The sequence below is a fragment of the Euleptes europaea genome, chromosome 11, assembly GCF_029931775.1.
Source record: "Euleptes europaea isolate rEulEur1 chromosome 11, rEulEur1.hap1, whole genome shotgun sequence".
In the NCBI taxonomy this organism is placed as follows: domain Eukaryota; kingdom Metazoa; phylum Chordata; class Lepidosauria; order Squamata; family Sphaerodactylidae; genus Euleptes; species Euleptes europaea.
This window is the reverse complement of record NC_079322.1, coordinates 6,928,335-6,948,928: the sequence shown is the minus strand read 5'-3', so window position 1 is coordinate 6,948,928 and position 20,594 is coordinate 6,928,335. Positions and strand designations below refer to the sequence as shown.

Below are 20,594 nucleotides of genomic sequence, written 5' to 3'. Positions count from 1 at the left end.
GTCCAATTCACATTTCCCTGGCCAGCTGATGCCACACTGCATGACAGATGGAGCAGTGTATATTTTTCATCTTAGATGTTTGAAGTTCATATTTTTTTACTAGCTGTAGGCATGCACAGTCCCTCTGTTCCTTCTCAGGGAGGGGGGACTCTTGGCACCAACCTTAAGGCTTTAGCTGTAAAAGGTTCTGACTGATCCTCTATGTTGGCACAACAGGGCCCACCAAGAAGACTCTGCATCATTCTGCTCCCACCATTTGTAGCGACCACTGAGCCGGCAGTATCCTCCGCTTGCAAGCTGCCCCAGGAATACAGGCATGGGTCTCTCGTTCAAAATCCCTGGCACCTTACCCCAAGGTTGCATCCACACAGCGTTGAATATTACTCTATCATTACAACATAGCAATCACTTGCAACTTAAGTCTTTTATGCATGGGAGTTTTACCTGGGGTTCGAGGTCCTCTTGACCCACACTTTTCTGTTCTGAATCCAAAAAATTATATGCATGTTGTTGTTTGCCTTGGAGAAAGTCCTGGGGTTTCTGGAGTACTGCAGAATCACCAGCAGAAATCCGGAAACATCTGAGTCCCTGCCCCTCGAAAATGCTGCTTTGTAATTGTCGGTAGCGCTTACTGTGAGAAAAACATCACACACACACACCATGCTTTGGTTTATGCACGGAAATGGGGATGATTTGACCCGGGATGCTCTCAGGAGAGATGGAAGAATCATGTTACAACAGGATCGGGAAGACCCGGACATTGTGCGGGCTGGGTGCGAGGTCATCTCTAAGGGACAGAAAAATCATGCATAGCCCCAACGAAAAACCGACCAGCAGAGAAAGTAAGTCAAAGTGCCCATGCATAAAAGACTTGAATTTTCCTGTGTGGATCGCTGCAAATGATAGGTATAGCGCAGAGGCCAGCCATATGCGAATGCCGCCCTGAACTTACATGGGATTCTTGCAGGAGCAGATTGGGATGGTCAAACAACCCTAGAGCGGTCAGATCAACTGACCCCTGCAATGGTGGCAAAGATCTTCTCAGCTCACACCTGGGTGGTGGTAGCAGTGACAACAGGTGCAGGCTTGCCCAGGTGTGCAGACGGTCCTTGCTCTCATCATCCTGGCCCAGGTCTAAGCTGTGCTGCACTGCCAGTACCACAGGGGTCACTTGGCTCAGAGCGGCCCTCTGCCCCCCTGTGGCCAGCTTGGGCACTGTCCCGTCAGGAACTTTCCTGTTACGTTAAAGGGCCAGCCTGCCCCAAGACTCTTGGCCTCTCCGTAACTCAGCTTGAAAAATCACAGCGCTGGACGATAATAGTAAGAGTGGGCGTCTGCCAAGTTCCGTGAGCCAAATACTATCTAAGTATTTAAAGTATTTCTTGTGCTCAATGGGAGAATTACAACCTCGGGACAACTGATCTTTGTTGTTCTTTAATTATCAAGTTGTTTTGGATAGAATAGATGATCTTCCATCCGGAATATTAAAATAAGATTAACGTTTAATTTATTTTGTTTTATTGGCAAGTAAAAGGCATATCAGAGGGCTCGTTCCTGCTCAAGAGCTTGCCTTCCCTTTAGCATTCTTTCTGAAGGAGAGAGAAGTCCTTTTTAGCTGCAACTTTTCCTGGTATCTGTTTAATAATGGATCAAATGGTGACCACATGAAAGCCATATCCTCAAATGAAAGGCAGTCTCCTAATGCTGAAGACAATTTTTGTGCCCAGAAAGGAAAGAGAATCAGTGTTTTTCTCCCAAAACAAGGTGGAGTTTGTGGCCGAACTGGTTGCTGGCTTAGTAACACACTTCATTTCTAAATCAACAGAGATTTCCCCTCAACTAAGCATCTCACAGCATGCATTTTTATCATATGTTGCATGGCAGGTAATGGCTTGTTCTCACATGCAATACAGACAGCACAATTTAAGCACAGTGCTTGGAAACTGTTCTCAAATTCTGCTGAAGGTCCAAGTGCTGAACAGCCAAATTACAAAAGATGAAGTGAAGTACAAGCCCTTACATTACAGTTATTTATTTATTTACAAAATTTGTATGCCACCTTTCTGTCCTTACAAGGGCCACCAAGGTGGATAACAGTTTAAAATGTACAGGATAAAATCATATTTTAAAAACATTAGAGAAAACCACACACATCATTAAACCAACAAAAAGACAGCATTAAAATGCACTAAAAACATAAAAACATTGGGTTAGGAAGGAGGGATAATTAAGGGAATGCCGAATAAAACAAAAGTCTTCACCTGTTGCCGGAAGATGGCAATAGGAGGCAGATGAATCTCCCTGGGGAGAGATTTTTGGTGCCTTGGGAGAGAGTTTTGGTGCCATGACCGAGAAGGCCCTCTCCTGGGTTGCCACCTGTGAAATCTCAGAAGGTTGAGGCACCTGAAATAGGGTCTCTGAAGATGGCTGTAGTGGTCAGGCAGGTTCATAAGTGATTAGAAGATCCTTCAGGTAAGTTGGTCCCAAACCATATAGGGCTTTGAAGATCAAACCAGCACCTTGAATTGTGCCTGGAAACAAATCGGCAGCCAGTATAATTGTTCCAAGACTGGAGTGAGATGGTCCCTGCGACCCCCACCAGTCAACATCCAGGCTGCTACCTTTCGGAGGGACCAGTGTTCTTTCAATGCTAGAGCAGACTTCTTTCAAGATGCTTAAAACTGTTCTTGAATTGATACAAAAGAATCCAGGAAAATTAAAGGGAGGATTTATTTACTTCATTTGTACCTCGCTTTTCTCCCCAATGGGGACCCAAAGCAGCTCACACCACTCTCCTCTCTTCCATTTTATCCTCACAACAACCCTGTGAAGTAGGTGAGCCTCACAGAATATGACTGGCCCAAGGTCACCCAGTGAGCTTCCATGACACAAGTGGGGATTCAAACCCAGGTCTCCAAGGTACTAGTAGGGTTGCCAACCTCCAGGTGGTGGCTGGAGATCTCCCGCTATTACAACTGATCTCCAGGTGACAGAGATCAGTTCCACTGGAGAAAATGGCCTCTTTGGCCATTGGACTCTATGGCATTGAAGTCCCTCCCCAAACCCCACCCTCCTCAGGCTCCACCCCCAAAATCTCTAGGTATTTCCCAACCTGGAGCTGGCAACCCTAGTTACTAGTCCAATACTTTAAACCACTATGCCACACTGTCTCTCAGGAGGACGTCACTTCATCAGCTAATAAGGTGGGTAGCACATGTGAATGGCAAAAAACAACAACAACCCAAAATCAGCAACAAACCTGTCAAATCAAGGCAAGCCGTGTATTGGAGAAACTCTCGGGAATGCCTAACAATATGGCTTTGTAAATCAACCAAAAGCAAAAAGCCCCCAGATACCAGCCAGCCCGACAAGCTCAGCTTGCTTAAGGAGCCACAGAATGTGGAGAGCAGCTGAGAGTCCATCCCAGGATAAAGGAGGGCGAGGGGGGAACTGGCCTGTGTGGCCCCAGGGGAACTCACGGAATCCCAGGGGCAGAGATTTTTTGGGGAGGGGGTTTCCCAAATGTTCCCCTTTTCCACGATTCCTCACAAGCCCTCAGCATGGATTAATTTTTTCTCTGGCGTGGTGCACCAGGTGGCTTGGGTAAGAATGGGGGTCAGGTGACTTTGGAAACTTGACTGGACAGATAGCGCTTTTGCTGGTTTCTGAGATTGTGTGGCAGATTACCAAAGGGACAGATGGTTAAAATTAAAAGGTACACAAGAGTTTAGGATGCCGATATAATTGGGCAAGTAGAAACTGAAAACACTGTAGGTGATCTGCATGTGTCCAACTAGTGATATTGATGAAAATATTTTAAAAGATGCCTTAAAGGAATTAATGTCTTTAGCATAGCAGCCTACAAAGTGCTGTACCTGGATAGGGCTTTTGAATATTCATCTGGGAAGCTAACAGCAGCGTAAATATACTATTTTGGGCTTTTATGCTGCAAAGCAGTGTTTGTTGCCTGGCACACCAATAGCTCTGCCCTGTAATAGGTATTGCAGAAGATTAACTAAACTGCTTAAATCAGTCTGTGGACTAATCTCACCTAATCTCATTACTACACTGTTTAAATACTTCATTTGATCAGCTTAATCCCATCTCACCAAACTGTCAGTTGAGAGGGCATCCACCAACAGTCTGTGTTGGAGACAGAAGTTTGAGTGAGCATGGAGTGCCCTTCCATCTGCAGAGGATTTCCCTGTTTACTGCAGTCTGATCTGCACATACTAAAGATATTTATTTTTAAAAGATATTTTTATGCCACTTTTCCATCCGATCAGGTCCCCAAGGCAGTGCACATAAAAACGTTTAAATATTTGAACAATTAAAAACAAAATTTAAATTTTTTAAAATAATTCAATACAAACTCATGAACAAACAACGGCAGAACCAAGAACCAGTAAATATTATTGGGGGTAAATGAAACAAAAAAGTCTTCACCCGCTGGCAGAAGACACTGATAGAGGGAGACAATCTCTCTGGAGAGGGAATTCTAAAGTTTTGGTGCCATGACTAAGAAAACCCTTTCTTGGGTCGCCACTTGCCTAGCCTCAGATAGTGGGGGCAGCAGAAGCAGGGCCTCCGAAGATGACTGGCGTGAGTGAGTAGGTTCATACGGGAGAAGGCAGTCCTTGAGGTATGTTGGTCCCAGGCCATATAAGGCTTTAAAGGTCAATACCAGCACCTAGAATTGAGCCCAGAAGCATACTGGAAGCCAGTGCAGATGGGACAAGACTGATGTGGTCCCTGTGACCCTCTCTGGTCAACACTCTGGCCACAGCATTTTGTACCAACTGGGCAGTCTCCAAAGGCAGCCCCATGTAGAGTGCATTGCAATAATCTAATCTAGATGTTACCAGGGCATGCACCACAGTGGCAAGATTAGTATATGCGGATAATTCCAGAGGGGCAGTCATGTTAGTCTGTTACAGCAAAGCCAATAGGTGTCCAGTGGCCCCTGAAAGATTCCATGCAGGAATAAAAATTTATCAGTCTTAAAGGTGCCACTGGACTCTAATTTGGTATATGTGGATAGCATCTTTCCATTGAAATGAATGCAGACCACCATCTGGTTTTTTATTTATTTATTTTTTAAGTACTCCCAGGTTTAGTTACTGGAACAATGATAGTTCAGTAAAAATTCTTTTGAAATGGAAATATACAGGATTTTTGCTCGACAGCTTCATTTTAAGGTCTCAGCCCGTAAACAAGAATTTCAGGTTGCCTAAGTACAAGACAATGAAACTATTACAGCTTTAAACTAATTTGGGATGGGTCCAGATGACTTGTTCTAGCAAGCCATTCGTATGTATATATTTTTGAGTTTCAGGCTTGTCCCATTCAGGGCAATAGGGCTGTTCAAATCTGTAGTTTCTTTTGGGGTTTGGGGTAATTCAGATGTTTTTCACATTAGATTTCCAGAGAGCACTCTAGTGTTGGAAAAGTTAAATTGGCCTTAAATACACTCTGGAATCTTTTTAGTGGACCAAGGGGTATATATTTTACAGTGAACATCCACATTGGTCGGGCAGGTGCCTGCAGACACATGCTGGTAATTGTGGTTTCGTTTACGTGACTGTCAACATTCAACTGGTTATCTCATGGGGATTTGGAGATTCACAGTATTTGTGTGGGAACGTCAGCGCTCAAGTATAAATGTCAGCATTCAGAATGTTTTGGACATTGATTGTAAGATGTGTTAGTCTTGGTTACTGTTTCCAAAATTTCTGATTGCTAAGACTATGCTTTTACCCGAACCTTGATAGTCCAGGCTGGCCCAAACCCGTCACATCTGTGGGCCCTGGTTAGTACTTGGATGGAAGACCACCAAGGACGTCCAGGGCTGCTACAAGAGGCAGCAATGGCACCTCTGAACGTCTCTTGCCTTGAAAACCCTCATTGGGTTTTGGTTTTTTTTGCCATAAGTTGGCTCTGTGCCTTAACAGCACTTTCCACCACCACCATTTCTCCATCATAACTGGAGGTACTCTAATACCCCCAAAGGTTCACTTTTTGGGTTTTGTAAGAATAAGGACAGTCTATCTTTTCCATTCCTCTTTGGAAGGTGAACAGTTCTTCTGAGAATAATCCCCATTTGAGACGCGACAGAATTACTCCCTGCCCCCAGTGGAGGCAGATGGTTAGGAACCAAGAACGGTCAGCAACCTCTGCAGTTGTATGCTTTACTCATACCCACAAGACTTTAGTTTTTAAATAAAATGAAATTAGTAGTTCTTTCACAGCGCCCAGTTCTGGAATTTCTACTTCTAGGTTTTAACACTCACAATTCTCAGTATAGCCTTGCTCCACTGTGGTGGTTTTGGATCACAAAGAATCTTTGTCCACTGAGTGTGACTGAGATGTCGAGATGCGTATACTTTTCAAATGCATTTGAGCAGCTCGTTTCAGACAACAGCGATTCATTAAATCCAAGCTGGGTGATAGTTTGTCAGCTGGTATTTTTACAGTCCAAGAATCTCTACCAGACCCGTCAGACTTGATAAAAATGTATGGGTGTGGACTGCAAGCAGGTATGGTGTGCAGCAGATTTGATTACTCTCTAACAAAATAGCCCTTCCACTTGTATTTGCACAACCAAGACTCTGTCCAGAGAGTGATGGTTTTGCATGCCTCCTGTTTCTGCTGCAAATGCAGAGGCATTTACGGTGGCAACGGAGAGTCTGCAGGTTCCCCCTGCAATTTCCTATCCCCAGTCCCCACGGCAGCTGCTCCTCCCTCCTGCACATCACCAGAGGACTTCAAGGGGCTTTTAAAAAAATGAACACTTTTACCAAACTGGGGGAGGCATGAAATGAAATGTGAATCAATCTTTATGCCCTGATATTTATGTTATTTGGTATGTTCCATATTATTAAGTTCCTGCTTATTCAAAGTCTGTACTTTTTTTTGATTGAACCGAATATATTAACTTAATAATTCTTGTCCAGCCCTGGAATCTTTCCACCCATTCTTTCAAATGAGGAGCTGGAGGTTCCCCCCGCCCCCGCATTTTTTTGGCACAGAGAGCCTCATATTCGTTGATGGGCTGCTACCCCCATGCAGGCTCTGTGTGCTCATCCACTGAACTCACAATGGGAACTGGCTTGGAGTTGGAAAGAAGACAAACTTCTAAAGGGGCTCTCGTCACAGCCAATTTACGGCAACCCTGTAGAGTTTTCAAGGTGAGAGAGGAACAGAGGTAGGTTGCCACTGCCTGCCTCTGCATAGCAACCCTGGGCTTCCTTGGTGGTCTCCCATCCAAGTACTATCCAAGGCCAACCCTGCTTAGCTTCTGAGATCTGACAACATTGGGCTAGCCTGGCTCATAGAGGTGTTTACAGACACAGCTGCCATTCACGCGTAAGTCCCCCTCCCCTCACCTGGCTCTCCCACTGGTAGAAAACATGGGTAAGGTACAACTTACGTTATGGCATATTTGCATAATTAGGCCTCGGTATAGCTTGGCATGTTTAGTAAAGAAATGCCCCTATTGTGTTTTAAGGTTGTTAATGAATTTTATAAGCCAGTTCCTTAAATTCAGCCTTAATGTTTTGGATGCATCCTAAATTTACAGTGTATCTGAAGACTCACTCGTTTAAGATTTCATTCTGGACCCATGTTGCTATTTAAATACAATAATGAAGATTCTTTGCATCTTTGACTCTATCATTTCATATCCTTTTGATTTACTGATGGTTCAGTCTTTCAGCTTTTCCTTTGCCTAGCACCAAACTGGAATTCCTGATATCACCCATAGGTAGGGTTGCCATCTCTGGGTAGGGGAGTTCCTGGAGATTTTGGGGGTGGAGCCTGGGGAGAGCAGGGTTTGGGGAAGGGAGGGACCTCAGCAGGATGTAATGCCATAGAGTCCACCCTCCACAGCAGCCATTTTCTCAGGGGAACTGATCTCTGTAGTCTGGAGATCATCTGTAATTTTGGGGATCCCCAGGCCTCACCTGGAGGTTGGCAACCCTACCTATAGGATCTAGCAGCTACCTGCTGTGCATGGACCAGGGGGTTGCTTTTCCTTAAGGATTTCTGCCGTGCCTTCCATACTATTTCTTGCTAACTAAAATGAGTGAAAACAGAGACCAATTATATTATTCATGTTTGACTGGTTTAGCAGACGTTTCTCTTAAATAATGTGATCCAATAATTATTCTTCTGGCACAGATCTTGGTCAAAGCAAGCTGGTGAATCGCTTCCGACAGACCGTTGTTGACTTATGCACAATACAATCGGTTCACTGTTGACTTCAAGGGATGATAGATTGCACATCTGAATGCAATTGTTCCTGCTGTTAACCCTTGACTTTTGAGCTTCTGCATGTGTGTTGGGGTGTATTAATTTGTGCTGTGAAACCATTCTGCTGTCGCCGGACATGATTCTGGAGTTTGCCACGCTTTGCTTCATATTATGCTTTGAAAGTAACATATTTTTCTTTATCTTCTTTAAAGATAAAGGCATTCCCTGCTGCTACATCTAATCCTTTTTTCGATCCTTTTCCAACACTACCACAGTTTTCTGTAAGTAGAAAATGCATCTGGGAAAAAAACTGCATTTCACACAACATTTGGAAATCCAATTTATTTAAAAACAACACAATGCCCATTAACCAATCTCAATAAAGACACTCATCAACTACAGCTCAGCCTGAAAACCAGATTATTAAAAGGAATGACAGGTAAAATTCAACCAAGAGTACCTCTTCATTCGTGCATTGTAATGGAAGCTGGCTTAACTTGAGGACATATAGAGCTGCAAGTTGTGATGTTACTAGTATTCCTCTGAAATCTTTAGAGGGGGTGACCCTCTCTGCTCTGCAGGGCTCTGCTTTTCTGAAAGGCAGGTCACATGATGGAAATCACATGATGACCCCAGCCATGGTCATAGCTTAGGGTTGCCAACCTCCAGGTGGGCCTGGAGATCTAGTATTACAACTAGGGGTGTGCAAACTAGGGGTGTGCATGGATTCGGGTTTAGTAGACCCGAAAAAAGGTTTGGAAAATCCGAAAAAATAGAATACCCGGGCATACCTAAGAGTTTTTTCCAGCTTTTTTCAACAATCCAAATTTTTTCGAGTCTATTAAATCCTATGGGAAATCTTAGTGGGGCTCGGGGTATGTGTGGTTTTTTAAGGTAGAGCGCCAAATTTGCAGCACAGCTGCTTGTGACTCTCCTTACAAGAACTCACAAGTTTGGTAAAGACTGGGTCAGAGGGTCCAATTTTATGGGCCACAATTTTTCTCCTTTGGAAATGGCCCCTCAGAGCCCTGTAAAGATTTCCCACTGGGAAACAGCCTAGACTGCTTTTTTCAGCTTTTTTTCAGTTTGGTCTGGACACCTCCTGGCATTCTGGAGGTGTCCGGAAGGCACATTTCCCTTAACCCAGTTTCCATTTCCCAGACACAGAATAGGGAGAAGCAGGTAAGAATGCTATGTTGTCACAGTCTTGGCGTAGAAGAGCTGCCTTCTGCTCACGCCAAACCTCAACAATAAGTACTAAGGGGCAATTGCATAATGCGCATCTCGATGTGTGTTAGAGTTGCCAACCTCCAGATGGTGCCTGGAAATCACTCAGAATTATTCTGAAACTGCTTCCCCAGGGAAGTGGGCCTGGCCCCCTCAACGTTGATCTTCAGGAGGCAGTTGAAGACAGTTTTATTTAGGACTGCATTTGACTGGTTTAGTTTTATTTATTGTCAATCCTAATTGGAGTTTTTAAACTGTGATTTTTATGGGGTTTTATAATTGCTGTTTTATTTAGCTTGTTTTTATTGTGTTTTTTGTAATCATTTCTATTGTAAGCCACCTGGAGTTCCACAAGGGAGAAAGGTGGCTAATAAATGTTTTAAATAAATTAAATAAATAAATAACAGATCTCCAGATGACAGAGATCAGTTCCCGTGGAGAAAATGGCTGCTTTGGAGGGTGGTGTCTATGTCACTATAACCAACTGAGGTCCCTCCCCAAACCCTGCCCTCCCCAGGTTCAACCCCCAAATCTCCAGGAATTTCCCAACCTGGAATTGGCAACCCTAATATAGTGTATGCTGAACTGTTTTCAGTGAGGCATTATTTCCAGAGAGGTTACACATCCAGATGTGCATCCACGCTTGTGCTGTGCCCCAATTACTCAACTATTGGCTTTTCCGCATTATCATTTTCTTGGGTGGTAAGTTCCTCTTTCTTTGTGTGTGTGTGTGTGTGTGTGTGAGGTGTTTCAGTTCCGCACGTGCTTTGCTCCCTCTAGTGGTTGATTCGATATCATACAGGTTTATATCCAGCATATCTCCCTGCAGATTTAAACTCTAGGTTTTTATGCTGGACATAAACCTGCATGATATCAAATTGACCACTAGACAGAGCAAAACACATGCATGACAGGAAACTCCTCCGAAGAAACAAGAACTTAATACTGAAGAAAACGAGAATGCAGAAAAGCCCTGTGCCTGACAAGATCCAAGCATGAGACCGCTACTCCAGCTTCCTTGGCAAAGGGGCCACATTCTTCCTTCTCCCAACTCCTTGCATATAGTGTTTTTTGGGGAAGTGAATGTTCATAAAATGTTCTCACCCATTTTGGCTCAAAACGTGTTATGCCACCTTTCACAGTAAACGTTACTGTATAAGATACATGCATATATGAAGACTTGTATTTCAACCGCATTGTCCTTTGGTTCTGTGTTGCCATGCCAACTGTATATTCAACAATACTTCAGGATCCCTGCAAAATATCACACACCTGTCATTTGTCCTGAGAGATTCCAGAACAGGCACCCGCTGCCACAATCTGAATATTTTGCTGTCATCTTCAATCGCATTTAGTTGCAAATATCTGTGTATCCTTTCAATGCTTGTCTGTTTAAATTTGAAGTGTCGTAATTTGTGGCTTGTGCAGGAAAGCCCATATGCTTTCGTGGCTCTTTGCTTTGCTTCTGCAATCCTGCCGTTTATAAAGAACAAATATAATTTTCTCTCTGTGTGGAAAAGCTTACTTTATGTTATGCTTCATTGTATATGTTCAGGTTAGAAATTTTTAGAAAGGGGATTATAAATGGGAAAATATTTATTAATTAATATGATTTGATCCTGCCCTTCCTTCCAAGAATGCAAAGCAGTGCATATGGTTCTGCCCTTCTCCAATTAATCTTCACACCACACCTGTGAGGTTGGTTAGGCGAGAGCAAAAGACTGGCCCAAAGTCACATGTATTTGAACCTGGGTCTCTGTAAGCTTAGTCCAACACTTTAAGCATTATAGTTAGACTTGAGTATAGTCAGACTTGAGTCCAGTAACAACTTACAGACCAACAAGATTTTGGGAATATAATCTTTCAAGAGTCAAAGCACCCCGAAAATCTTGTTGGTCTCTAAGGTACTACTGGGCTCGAATCTAGCTGTTGTACTGCAGACCAACACGGCTAATCTCTGAAACTGTCTTCTAAGCACCCTGATCAGTGTAGAAATGTCCCAGATGGCTGACATAACACTACACAGCGGTTATTGCCAATTCCGATCAGCTCAAGAACTTGCAAAACTACACTGGGAGACTGTATTTTTTCATGATAATATGCCTGTGTGTAACATTTTCCTGGTGGGGAGCAGAGTATCACCAAATGGGTGGCTCTCTCCTTTGATGCTAGGGAACCTGAACATTTGAGACTCTTTGGAACCAGATGTGAAGAATGGACACCTACGCCCTGGTTTTGGTAGTTTTGGTTTTGAATATCTCAAGAGCAGACAGGGTTAGCACTGCCACACTCGTAGCTTGGCCCCACACACAAAAGTGTGCCGTTTATGAGGACACTTCACATGTGTCCTTTTTTTTTTTTACTTGAGCAGCATTGCTCCAGCAAGGGATGCTAGCCTCCAGGTGAGACTTGGAGATCCCCGGGAATTCCAGCTCATCCCTAGCCTACAGAGATCAGTTCCCCTGGAGAAAATGGATGCTTTGGAGGGTGGACTCTATAGTATTGTACCTCACTGAGGTCTCTGTCTTCCCCAGGCCCCACGCCCAAATCTCCAGGAGTTTCCCAACCTAGATCTGGCATCCCTACCCCCTCATCCCCTACCGGTAGCCAGGGGGACCCAGCAGTCTTACCACCAGCCAAGGCACTGGTGTTCAAATGGTGCTGGCATGGGACAGCTGCTGGGTTGCAAGCCCCATGCCCTCTAAACATAATTCCAAGGCACTTCCCCGAGAGCCATTCTTGAATCTGATTTTCCGCTGCTTTTTCAAATTCTTTATGTTGATAGAGCATATTTCTTCCAAAGTTTACACCCCACAGAACTTTAGTAGTCCATTTAGATTGAGTTGTTACAAAGACATTCTCTCATTAAAAAAGATTGCATTTTATGAAGAACTATTTTGAGAGATTAAAGGAACCATTGGAAGTGCATTCTCAAGGTTTTCTAGAACTTAAAAAGGTTAAAAGGTAAAGGTCCCCTGTGCAAGCACCGGGTCATTCCTGACCCATGGGGTGACGTCACATCCCGACGTTTCCTAGGCAGACTTTGTTTACCGGGTGGTTTGCCAGTGCTTATAATAATAAAATTCAGTACTCACAAAGACATGATATTGAGGGATCTCTGCTGAAATATGTGCCTTTCCTCTCCTCCATAGTTATTATAACTTTCTTTTTCAGCATCTTGTAAATCCCCATGTTTAGGAAGAACTTTACTGATAAGGGATGTGAGTGTAAAATGAGAAAAGAGAAAGAAGCAGCAGCGACTTATCAATTCTCTCTTTTATTTTCATTTTTAGGCAGAGTTTCTGGACAGTAAACTACAATGCTGTGTGGTACAGTCATCTCCAAAGATGTTATCACCAGCACCTGCACCAAGGTCTCTGGTAGAGACCATTCCGACTCCAACTGTGCAGACCATCTATTCGTCACACAAACCTATTTCGCTTGCAGACAGGTACTGTGTGTAATCCTTTCACAGAAACATTATGGGTTGGATCCTGTGGATCTGTTTTGTCAGTGGAGGCGCTTGCCCCTGGCATACAGATCCTAACACTGACACAAGATGCTCTTCCAAGGGAAAGGCTCCTTCTGCCAGAGGGAAATTACTCTGTTAACAGAATAGATCTGTGGGATCTAACCCAGGGCCTTTCTGGTGCCTTCAGTCTGTTTACATTCCTTACTTTCAATTAGTAGGTCTTCTGGAAGCAGTGGCAATGAGGTGAAATCTGGATAGTGGGCATGGGAGAGTTAAGAGGGAAGTATTGGTTTGCTTTCAAAATACCTAAAATCTCAGATGTCTCCAACCCTATCCTCTCCTTCAGAATGTCGCGGCTCAGTTATATAACCCAACTGCCATATTGAAGGGGTAGCTGACCGGAAGGTGCAAGTCATGGGAGAACTTCTCTGTCTGGGGTCCCCAACCTTTTTGAGCCTGTGGGCATTTTTGGAAGTCTGACATAGCATGGTGGGCACAGCCACAAAATGGCTTCCATAAAATGGCTGCTGCTGGAAGTGGAACCAGCTACAAAAGGGTTGTCCCAGCTTACCATCTGAAGATCCTTGTGCTGTGGTGGCTGCTGATGCCAAAGCAACGTTTTAAAAAGCCTGCACAGCCAATCAAATCTCCAGTGGCCAATCAGAAGCCCTGCTGAGCAAAAGGCTCTCCTAGCCCTGCCCACTTTCTAAAAATACTTCGAGGGCACCAGGAAAGATGTTGGTGAGGAGCCATGGTGTCCACAGGCACCATGTTGGGGGCCCCTGCCCTGTATCAATGAAAATCTTGTTTGCTTCCATACAAAGGGAGGCCTGTATTTACTGTGGCAATAGCCCATCGAGCTGTCTGCCAAGCAAAACTATGGGCACTTTCACACATACTGAATAATGCACTTTCAATGCACTTTAACAATCGTTTGCAAGTGGATTTTGCGTTTCACACGGTAAAATCCAGCTGCAAAGTACACTGAAAGTGGATTGAAAGTGCATTATTTGGCATGTGTGAAAGTGCCCTAAATCCTTCATAGCCCGGCCTTCAACTTTTCTCAGAATAAAAATACCAGTTTCCAAAGATGTTTAGATTGCACCCAAAACACCGGGGACTTTCAAGCCATCAGTCACTAGTGAGAATGTTGTTCTTTTCTATTCAATCCAATTTTTCTCCTGATTAATCAAATGCAAAACACAAAGTTAAGTCTAAGGAAATTAGGTTTCTGACATAGTCCCAAAGTACTATGCTGCTCACTAACTCAGGAGTGGTGTCTCTGGGGTTTCCTTGGCCGTCTTCCTTGAAAAGATATTTCCCTATAATGTCTGGGGTTCCATGACTGTTTTTTTCTGCTTGTTTGCTTGGGACCCTCATTCTGTTCTGGCTTTCTAGACTGGCTCCTGCTCAGTTATTTGCCATGATTTCAAGTGCAGTGCATCCCTGACAGAGATTTGGTTGGGTTTGAATTTTCTTTAACAAAATTCAAAATGTCAGCCAGGCTTATTCCTCTTAACTACTTTAGCTGCAGAGAGTCACATGTTGTTCCCCTAATTGAATATGTGTCCGTTGATCCCACAGCGCTGAGACTCTGAGGCGTGAACTTGAGCGAGAAAAGTTGATGAAAAGACTGTTGATGACAGAATTATGAGAATTCTCACTTCCCGTCTCATGCGGAGAATGGATCAGGGCCTTTCCGGTGCCTTCTGTCTGTTTACATTCCTTTGTTTCTGTGTACACAAGATAATTTACCTTAACAATGTGATATGTTCCAAACTTTCTGGAGTCATCACAGATGGATAACATTAAATTGGGGATTTACAAACTTTGTACATTTGATATTAGGGCCGGTGTCCAAAGAACCTTGGAATTAGTCTCATGAGTCTAAATGGGATCCCCCCAATATGGCCCCTTCCACCCCATGTTGCATGTCAAACTGAAGCTGACGGTAGTTGCAAGAACAGTTTGTGATATGCCCCAGGGGCTGGCTCTTCAATAGGATTGCCCAATGCCCGGTGATAGTGGGCAACTGGGCAACTGCCCACCAATTAATGGGGCTGCCCGCCGCCCCTCAGCTGGCCAGCGGGCAGAAGCAGGTCAACTGAAGGGGGGGCGATCCGCATGCACATGGCATGGTGCGCGATGACATCACTTCCGAGTTTACTCAGGAAGTGCCAGCATCATGACGGGGACGCTCTACCACTCCCCCCCAAACGCTATGGTTTCCATAGAGTTTGTGGAGGAATGTGCTAGAGCATCCTGCACAATGCCGGTGCTTCCTGGGTAAAACTGGAAGTGATGTCATCGCACAACACATGCTGCGCGCATGCAGAACGCCCCTCCCACCCAGCCTCTACAAAACCCCCCCCCACCGGTGGTGATGGGGGACCTGGCAACCCTGTTCTTCAAAGAAACAATATCCCCTTACAGTGGACTAGCTCCAGCCCATTGCATTGGCTCCCGCAGTTCTTTCAGGGGGATCCAGACTACATTTTCCACTAACAGAAGGGGAGGTGTAATTTCTGCCAATTCCACCTGCTTTCTCCTGTCCCCCAAGAGCAGCATTTGGGGGGATCAATGAGCTACAGTGGGGGTGGGGAGCAGGATTCTATTCCGCTGATGAAAGCAACTTTTACTGGTAGAAAATTTAGTCTGGATACAACCCATCGGATCCCAGCTAGGGATGCCAGCCTCCAGGTGGGACCTGGGGACCCCTCGGAATTACAGCTCACTTCCAGACTACAGAGATCAGTTCCCCTGCAGAAAATGGATGCTTTGGAGGGTGGACTCTGTGGTATTGTACCCCACTGAGGTCCCTGTCCTCCCCAGGCTCCACCCCCAAATCTCCAGGAGTTCCCCAACCTGTATCTGGCGACCCCACCCACCCTTCCCCTACCAATGGCTGTGGGGGGACGACGACCTGGCAACCCTAGTCCTAGCCTATGATTCCTTCTGCCCTTTGTTTCCGCCAGATACTTAAGATTTTATACAAATACAAAAATGCAGTTGAGGTGCGGTTTTAATAATTCTGACAAAAAGGACCTCCAAGGAATATATATTGATTTCTACTCAGAAATACTGTTTTGTACATATGTTAATAACTGCACAGAGATATATGTTACGCAAAATATTTTGATAGCAACATATACAAACATCATTTTTGTAGAACTGAAAATTGTACTGAGCTACTGCTGTTTGTTAAAGATTCGTTTTTAAGTGGGGAAAAATTATTATTACATCTTACCCCAGGACTGTTAGTCTCCATAGAAAAATTAAATGCTGTCTTTTTTTTTAATTGCTAACTTCTGTTAACACACAAGGAAGAAATGCACAAACTCATCTACAGCCTTGGAGCAAAGAAACCCTCATCTTTGTTTTATAATTATATTTTTAAAAATATATATTCATTTACTCTGATTTGCTAGCTATTGGTTCCTACTTTATCACTCCAATAAAGCCAAAAATTGGATCTATTTTAAGAGTAATCCTCCAAAGATATTCATGCACATTTACTTTTAATATGTAAGTAATCTTATTGGAAAACTAAACCTGAAATTTCATATGGTTAAAAGTTAAGCATCTGCGTAAGCTGGAGTGGATTTGGAGACCGTAATAAGCTTAAATGTGAAGTTTTTGGACAAGTTTTGTCCTCCAAATTCTGTGTGATGCCTAACAGTACTTTCATTTTGAAGCAAACCAAACTGGAAATTTGCTTATGGTCTCTCCTCAGAGCAGACATAAAAGCTCAGTGCCTAGAGCTGCCAGCCCCCACATGGGGACTGGCGCTCTCCTGGAATTATAACTGATCTCCAGGTGACAGAGATCAGTTCCACTGGAGAAAATGACTGTATTGGACAGTGAACTGTATGGCATTATACTACGGTTGCCAGCTCCATGTTGGGAAATATCTGGAGATTTTGGAGGTGGAGCCTGCAGAGGGTGGGGTTTGGGGAGGGGACTTCAATGGAATATAATCCACCTTCCAAAGCGGCCGTTTTCTCCAAGTTAACTGATCTCTGTTGCCTGGAGATCAGTTGTAATAGTGAGAGATCGCCAGCCACCACCTGGAGATTGGCAACACTACATTATACCCTGAGCCCCTCCTCCCAAACACTACCCTCCTCAGGATTCACCCTCAAATCTCTAGGAATTACCCAACAAGGAGTTGGCAACCCTATCAATGCCCTCTAGGGTTGCCAGCTCTGGATTGGGAAATAGCTGGAGATTTTGGAGGTGGAGCCGGAGGAGGGTGGAGTTTGGGGAGAGGAGGGACCTCAGCAGAGTATAATGCCATAGAGTCCATCTTCCAAAGCAGCCATTTTCTCCAGGTGAACTGAAGTCTATTGCTAGGGTTGCCAACCTCCAGGTACTACCTGGAGATCTCCCACTATTACAACTGATCTCCAGCTGATAGAGATCAGTTCACTTGGAGAAAATGGCTGCTTTGGCCATTGGATTCTATGGCATTGAAGTCCCTCCCCTCCCCAAACCCCACCCTCCTCAGGCTCTGCCCCAAAAACGTCCCACCGGTGGCAAAGATGGACCTGGCAACTCTATTGCCTGGAGATCAGTTGTAATAGTGGGAGATCTCCAGCCATCACCTGGAGGTTGGCAAACCTAATGCCCTCCTTTGAGTCCAGGGCTAATTTTAGGCCTAACATTTTCAGGAGTTGGCTGTGAGCCAGCCGCAAGTCCCATACGTCAGATTGCGCAGAGACCACAAAGAAAAACTGTATTTTTGTCTTGCCTGGACCCAGTACTTTGTCTCAGCAGTCTTAAAATTAAAAATTGCTCTAAGTGGCAGAAGCATTCTGAGGGTCTCACTCTGTGACTGACAGAAAGCGCAGAAAGCTCCCCCCCCTCCCATGTTTAGATGATTAAACTAACATTAACCAGTCTTTACCGCTTCCTTAAAAGACAATTATCACCTTGTGATTGCAACCAATTGAATTAGGAGTGAATATTGTAGGCCCAGTCGAGTGAAAATTAAGCAGTTTATGCCCCACTGATTTCCATGGAAATCTATGCTCTAGCTGGCTGGATTGTGCTTTTGGTGTGTTCCACGGTTTTCAAGCCAAGAGGGTTTTTAAATATATGGTCACACAGGCCTTCCTTTGAAGAAATAAAAAAAGAAATCAAAAGAGAAAGAAGCTGTAAGTAAATTATAATCTTGTTCTATTAATTCCCTCCCTTACATTTTCAGCCACACAAAGATTAATTTTAAATAAAGAGGGGTTACATTTCCCCCCTCAGGTGTACAGCACAATTTTTCATCATTTATCCCTGGCCCCCCAAAGAGAAGCTGCTCAAGATGAGTCAAGGGTCACTAAAGCATTCTTACTAAGAAGTAATCAGTAGGACTTCCTTCAAGTAATCATGTTTAGCACCATGCTGTTCTCAACAATATTTGCAGCTGGTTTCATAGAGAAGGATTTGTTCCTCTATACTGTTGTGGCAGCAACTGTTAAATTATTCTGTTTTAATTGTCAAATCATTCCTAGGTGCAAACCATCGTTTGCAAATAGAAAGCCAAAGCCAATTAGGATAAGATCCTAAGCACATCTACTTACCACCTAAACAGAAACATTCAGGAAGCATGAGCTGAAGAACTAAAAGGCACCCTACGGGAAGTCTTATGTCAAGATGCCAGATCAGGATAACCACTTTCACAAATGCAGGCAAATAAAAATAAAACCATGAAGTACATCTTTCTAAATGGTTGTTCGGTGGCCCCAGAGTTGTGAGCATCCCAGGATGGAGATCCAACTCGCAAGGGTCTGCCTCAACTCTGCAATGTCTGGAACGTTCTTCTAACCATTTCAGAGAGATGCTTCAGTAATCCCAAGTGCAGGATCCCATCATTTATTTCTGGTCAGCTTTTTTATTAAAATAGCCATTTTATTAAAATTTATTAAAATGGCTTCCAGGCCCGCTTGTTAGAAGTGCCTCAACAGAACAGTTTCCCTCTCCTTTGCTCCGTTGGACCAAATGAGTCCAAAGTTCTTGTACTTCCTGCCTGATATTTAAACCCTTTGAACATCTAGAGATGACTGCTTTTTGGCTGAGACTGAATATTAGGGACAGCTTTTCCAGCAAATGCTAAGTATTGAACTTTCAACCGAAGCACTGTGACCTTGTATATAACAACTTTTCGGTCTGAAATTGCAAGAACTCAAGTTTTGATAATACATGTGCTCTGAAAAGTGACCGAACAATTTTGAACTCCTGTCTTCTAACAATCCCTTTGGTCTAAGTCTCTTTGTCAAAACAGGCTTCCTGTTGCATGTTGTCTTAGTTATCTTGACAGACGGAAGTTCAGGAGGGACCACGCTGACCGAATGCCCAATCCAATGCCTCCCAGCTGTCCATGTACTGCTCAGGGTATTCTTTCCTAAGGAAGTTGCCAGCAAGGGGCCCCTCTAGAATCAGTGAAAGAGTAATTGGCCAAATGGGATTTGTCCACGGGGAAGGGCAGACTGCTGGTCAAGTCAGTTTCCCCGGGACAGAATGGGCTGCCTCTTAAAAACCACCTGTGCCCGTGTGGACCTTTCCCACGTCCCCCTCCCCTCCGAACAGTATCGCTGAAAGGCTGGTGCTCAGAGACATGGGAGTTCCATGGACAAAATACCTTGGGACACACAAGGGATGGGCTGCTCTGGTGAGGAGGAATTGGCCAACATCACTCTTCCTTGCTCTTCTGCCACTAGAGTTTCTGTGGGGTGCAGCCTGGCTCAGTGGTAGAGCCTCTGCTTGTAGGGTTGCCAGTTCCAGGCTGGGAAATACTTGGAGATTTTGAGGGTAGATCCTGAAGAAGGTGGGGTTTGAGGGAGGGGAGGGACTTCAATGCCATGGAGCCCAATTGCCAAAGCGGCCATTTTCTCCAGGTGAGATGATCTCTATTGGCTGATGATCAGTTGTAATAGCAGGGGATCTCCAGCTAGTACCTGGAGGTTGGCAACCCTATCTGCTTGGCATGCAGAAGGTCCCGGGTTCAATCCCTGGCCTCTCCATTTAAAAGTTCCAGGAGGTAGGTGATGGGAAAGACCTCAGCCTGAGACCCTGGAGAGCTGCTGCCAGCCTGAGTAGACAATACCAAGGTTGCTGGACCAAAGGTCTGATTTGGTATAAGGCAGCTTCGTATGTTTATGTGCTGATGCAAGAGGTTCCATCAGTGCAAGGGGGGAAGCAGGGGGCATATTGCCTGATTACCCTCTCCCCTTTACTCAGCAGCTTCTTTAGCCCCATCATTGAAGGGCTGTCATATGGAGGATGGTGCTGAGTTGTTTTCAGTCGCCCCAGAAGGTCAGACCAGAACCAACGGGTTGAAATTAAATCAAAAGAGTTTCCATCTAGACATTAAGAAGAATTTTCTAACAGTACCTCAGTGGAACAGGCTTCCTCGGGAGGTGGTAAGTGCTCCTTCCCTGGAGGTTTTTAAGCAAAGGCTAGATGGCCATCTGTCAGCAATGCTGGTTCTGTGACCGTAGGCAGATCATGAGAGGGAAGGTATCTTGGCCACCTTCTGGGCATGGAGTAGGGGTCACTGGGGGTGTGTGGGGGAGGTGGTTGTGAATTTCCTGCATTGTGCAGGGGGTTGGGCTAGATGACCCTGGTGGTCCCTTCCAACTCTATGATTCTATGA

General features: G+C 44.5%; 1 protein-coding gene across 1 annotated transcript in view; it reads left to right on the top strand.

The window, feature by feature from the left end:
* LOC130484340 (band 4.1-like protein 4B) overlaps positions 1-14,774 on the top strand; it is a 34,789-nt gene extending 20,015 nt beyond the window's left edge. Inside the window, exons 3-4 of the mRNA XM_056857292.1 lie at positions 12,771-12,928; positions 14,534-14,774. Coding sequence (XP_056713270.1) covers positions 12,771-12,928; positions 14,534-14,603 — 228 coding nt within the window. The 3' untranslated portion in view covers positions 14,604-14,774. The remainder of the gene's footprint in view (positions 1-12,770; positions 12,929-14,533) is intronic.
* Positions 14,775-20,594: the final 5,820 nt, after the last annotated feature.